Genomic DNA, 5,373 nt, shown 5'->3' with positions numbered 1-5,373 from the left:
CTTTCTAAATGGGGCAGTGCCTGTGGCTCAAAGGAGTAGGGTGCCAGCGGAGGTGATGGGTTCAAACCCAGCCCCGGCCAAAAAAAAAATCTTTCTAAATGCACAGCATTTAGCTGTCTTGACACATAGTTCCTCACTATATTCATCTGACTAGAACAGGGATTCTTAACCATTTTGAAATAGACTTCAACTTAGGAAGAAACACAATAAGCAAATATATAGTAAATAAGCTTTATTTATCTGTTCCTTCAAGATGACATTGCCAAAAGCCACAGATCTGCATACAATACAGTTATGTATCGACTATTTACAATTTACAGTAGTATTTTTTCCTCTGAAAAATATAAGTACAAAAGCTACATAAACAATGAGGTACTGCCATTTGGGATTTATCATATGTCATAGCTTAAAGAACTAGCAAATAGTCTTTAGCAAATAGTCAACAAATCAATCTGAAAAAAATAGTCAATTAAATGCTCTAATTTATCAGAAAAATCCACTAAGTTTCACCTCAAAAAGTATTGCACAAGTCTTTAAAAAAAAAAAAATCACCTAAAAATAAATAGGAAAGGCAAGCAGTTCTTTAAAAAGAGGGATAAAAAGAAGAAAGAAAGGAACATTAGGTAAGCCCATAAATCAGGTTAAGTTATCCAAAATATCTTTTAAACATAAAACTCTTCCTAACAGAAAATTGAAGAAAAAAGAAAAAACTATCACCATTTCTCCATTGATAAAATCTATTTTAAAGGCAGTCAGCAATATATCTATGGGCCATATTTTTCTTGGTCTTGTACATGAGGGCTCCTGAAGGACAACTTCATTCTCAAAGAGTAGTGATGTGGACAGTTTTCCAAGCAGCAGTCACCCAACATCAGTCACTCTTTCTATTTCTTCAAGATGAAGATCTGAGCCATGACTGGAAAAGAAAAGGAAAAGAGGATATTAAAAAAGAGAAAGAAAAAAAAATTTTAAGGTCAGTTTTTTTTGGAGATTTTATTTTTTCAAGTGAAAATAAAATTATATTCTATGGTCCAGGGATTATAGTAAAGAAGTTGGAACGATCTAAATATTAAATCTTAAAAGAACCTTCTAAAACTTAATGTTCTTATAATGATTCAAACCAACCTACAGACAACAATTCTGGGAAATTGCATTTGTAGGTGTAATTTACAACTGCAACCTTTCATCAAGTGTTGAATGCTGCCAGGTAACAAAGAAACCTGAGAGCAAACGTGAGGACAGCTGAATCTCACAAAGATGCAGCTCTTCATATTGGATTTAACAAGGAGAAAGAGCTCTTACCTCTTTCCCAATGTGTTGATTGTTCTACTTACTGCAATTCTCCCAGCATGATACATATCATAGCCAAAACAAAACAAATTTAACTTAAAAAATTAAAAATGCTGAGAAACAAAGCCAAAATCTTATGTTTCTCAAATTTAAAAGCTAGTAGTCAGATCAAGTATGAATTTAAAATGCCATAAAAATAAATTACTAAATAAGATTAAGTAAAAGAGACAAACTTTCCATAGATACAGGATTTTAGTGGAAAGGGGAAGTTTTAAAGTCTTCTCAATTTGTAAACGAACAATATGATCTATGATGTACTCCTGATAGTATATTATTTATAAAATTAGTTCAATAATCATGTTGGTCCTAGGAATTTATAGAAAATATAAAAAAGATCTTCTCTTAAATTCCTTTGTCATTTATTATTTTGAAATCTTAGCCTGAGCTATTGTGAGAAACAAAATTCATGAATGATTCAACAATGCTGCACAGTGTCAATATCATGAAAAACTCAAGAGGGCTGGGAGACCTTCTCCAGCTTAAGAAACCAGAAAAACATGATCGCTACTGTGAGGTGCAATCTTCAGTGAGTCCCAGATTTAAAAAATTATGGAAGATATTATTTGGAGAAGAGGGAAAAAAATGACTATTTATTATATACTAGATAATAGTATTAACATTAAATGTTCTGACATAAATATTTTATGGAGGACATTTTCCTACATATAATATATATTATCCTTAAAGATATATGCTAAAGTATTTAATTTATGTCTACAACTATCAAATACTTGTAAGCATAATGTTTACAGATAACCATTAAATGTTACAAAGGGGGAAAGATATACACATGGAGAGAGATCAAAAACGAGAAAGTGAGAAAATTTGGTAAAACTAGGTGAAAGGTATATGGGTGCTCATTGTACTATTTTTGCAAATCTTATGTCTGAAATGTTTCAAGCTATAAGTTGAGTGGACAATCAATTAATCAAAAGAAAGGCTGCACAGTATACATTTCTAGTGATAAATGATAGTATGTAGCTGCATTAATACAGCAAGTACAATAAAATATTTATATTATTTTAAAAAGGAAACAATTAAGACTTACTGAGTTACCATGTTTCCCCCAAAATAAGACACTGTCTTATATTTTTTTTTTCTCAAGAAGACACACTAGGGCTTATTTTCAGGGGATGTCTTATGTTTATTAAGTATAATACAATAATCTACATTTATTCAAATACAGTTAAGTCATCTTCTTCTGGAACCTGATGGGGAGAGCTGACCTTTGTTGGTGGGGCTGGTGCTAGTGATGTGTGAATTCCTTTCCTCCAGTGGTTCGTGCGCATGCAATAGGATGCCTGTGACCATGGTTACCACACGCACACACATGCACCTGTGCAAGTGTGAGTAGCTCAGACAAAGGAGCTGTGGCAGATAAAAGGTATTCCGATCTTCCTTACTGCTCTGCATGGAAATGCATGGCGTGGCTATGCAGATATGTTGCATAGCCCATCATTAGGTCTTATTATAGGGGTAGGGCTTATATTTAACAAATGCATAGAAATCCTGCTAGGGCTTATTTTTGGGGTAGGGCTTATTTTGGGGGCAACACGGTAGATACAAAATTTACATTTAAAAAAATTTTCATGTTTATTATAAAAGTAACCTAATAAAACCACACACTGAATTGCCAGCCCCTGGAATCGAGACAAGAACAATAACAAGATAGTTCTAGATAATTACTAAGACAAAGTAATGATATATATATTATATCATTATATATATATATATATATATGTATGTATACACATACACACACACACACACACAAATATACATACCGTGTTTCCCCCAAAATAAGACACTGTCTTATATTTATTTTTTCTCAAGAAGACACACTAGGGCTTATTTTCAGGGGTTGTGTTTGTATCCCATGCATGGCGTGGCTATGCAGATATGCCCATCATTAGGTCTTATTCTCGGGGTAGGGCTTATATTTAACAAATGCATAGAAATCCTGCTAGGGCTTATTTTTTGGGTAGGTCTTATTTTTGGATAAACACTATAATATATATATATCTCAAAAGGAAATTTAAATGTAAGCAAAAATAATTTTTTTTTTAAAGACAGAGTCTTAAAAAAGACTCTGTTGCCCAGGCCAGAGTAACATGGTGTCAGCCTACCTCACAACAACTTCAAACTCCTGGGTTCCAGTGATCCTCCTGTCCCAGATTCTCAAGAAGCTGAGACTATAGGTGCTTTCCACAACACCCAGATAAATTATTTATTTTTAAAAATAGAGGGGATGTCTCTCTCTTGTTCAAGTTAGTCTCAAACTCCTAAGCTCAGGTGATCCACCCATCTCAGCCTCCCATGGCAGTAGGATTATAGGCAGGAGCCACTATGCCCAGCCAGCACCAAGGATTTTTAAAGCTAAAAGCTTAAAGAAACATATCTTGGCATTTTAAACCTTGATATTATTAGCTGAATACTGGCTGAATTAACAAACACAGAGAATCTTTAAATTATTTTTATGTGGTGCTAACTCAACCTAATAGAATGAATAACATGTAGAGGTAAGGGGATAGGAAGGTAAAGACAATCAACTATGCAGAAATATCTTAGATGTCTTCATTTCACTATAATAGTATATTAATAAGAAAGAGTCACATTCAATTAAAGCAGGCTACCTGAAGTCTCCTCAGGACAAATACATTGTCATGTATTAAACTGTATGATTGCAGGAAGTAATTAAAGTATATTTTTAATCAACTTTACTAGTTTTCATTTATATTAGACTAGCCTCTACTTAGGCTTTATAGTATTTTTAATTCTGGATCTGTGAAATATATCATATAACTTTTATCTGAAATATATTATCTGTGAAATCTATCACATAACTTTTATCTGATTTTTCATTTCTCTGTCACAACAAATATTAATTTCAAAAATCATTCCTGGAAAATAAAAAACAAAAAGGAATATAGGATAAACTATCTACTTTTTTGGATTCTTTAACAAAATTTCAAAGGGCAACTTCCAGACTTTCAACTACTATTTATTTAAAGAAATACAATTTCTTAAAATTATATCATTCTTGTGGCATGATTATTAATCTATATAACATAATTAATAGAAAATACTTATATTAATCCATAGCATAATCATGTTCATTAAGCAAGCAAAAGAATTCCAGCAAAATGGTTAGTATCATGCAATACATTTGATTTTTGCACAAAAGACACAAGACATATTCTTCACTCACCACATGCTAACTAAGCACAGACTGATGGTTTACTCAGAAGATACCACTGCGAGGTGAAGTAAACTACAAAGCCAGGAAGAAAAAAAGCTTATTGGGTTAGTTTTAAGGCTCTTATTATAACACATAGAATATATGTGTTAGGATTAAGTAGACTATATCTCCCCAAATCAAGAAAAAGGCAAAATATTAAGAATAGGTAACACCCCATCTATTGTAAATAAGTATAATATTATACAGCTGAGATTTTACTTGCAACTTTATTTAAAAACTTAAGCAACATAATGAAAGATGTACTTCACACTTAAGTATATATTTATCCACTAGATAAATAAGGGGGTTATTATACACTTTATAAAAAAAACTTTTCATAATTCTAATAAAGTACACATTAAAATTTAATTTACATAATCTCAATTTGTCCTAAAAAATTTGGGGGAAAATGTTGGAATTTGAAAGGCAGTGTACCTATATGTTGAATTCATTCCTAAAATATATCAATTGTATTACTGAATAACTCTCTTGTAATTCAAAGTACATCAGGAATGGTGACTCAAACTGAAATCTCTAGGAACTCAATCTTAAATATAGATTTTACTCTGGAAAACCTTACATACACTCTATGCCCTATTTTAAGATGGCCATAATCCAAATCATTAACTAGCTTCATGCTCTGTTTTTTTTTTTAAGACGGAGCCTCGGCTCGGCACCTGTGGCTCAAGCAGCTAAGGCGCCAGCCACATACACCTAAGGTGGCAGGTTCGAGTCCCCAGCCCGGACCGGCCAAACAACAATGACGGCTGCAACCAAAAAATAGC

The 5,373-nt window shown here is 32.7% G+C and overlaps 1 protein-coding gene across 2 annotated transcripts in view; it reads right to left on the bottom strand.

Annotated features, from left to right (window-relative positions):
- Nucleotides 1-215: 215 nt before the first annotated feature.
- The window catches only part of GOLGA4 (golgin A4), a 122,436-nt gene continuing 117,278 nt past the window's right edge, over nt 216-5,373 (bottom strand). The window contains exons 18-19 of one of the 2 annotated variants that reach the window (XM_023514026.1): nt 4,559-4,621; nt 216-916 (exon numbers count right to left, since the gene is read on the bottom strand). In XM_023514026.1, coding sequence (XP_023369794.1) covers nt 4,592-4,621 — 30 coding nt within the window. In that variant the 3' untranslated portion in view covers nt 216-916; nt 4,559-4,591. The remainder of the gene's footprint in view (nt 917-4,558; nt 4,622-5,373) is intronic. The other variant, XM_012806057.2, reaches the window with a different exon arrangement.

The sequence above is a fragment of the Otolemur garnettii genome, unplaced genomic scaffold, assembly GCF_000181295.1.
Source record: "Otolemur garnettii isolate 467f Iridium unplaced genomic scaffold, OtoGar3 scaffold00002, whole genome shotgun sequence".
NCBI lineage: Eukaryota > Metazoa > Chordata > Mammalia > Primates > Galagidae > Otolemur > Otolemur garnettii.
The sequence above is the reverse complement of the archived record's forward strand: the minus strand, read 5'-3'. Positions and strand labels throughout refer to the sequence as shown.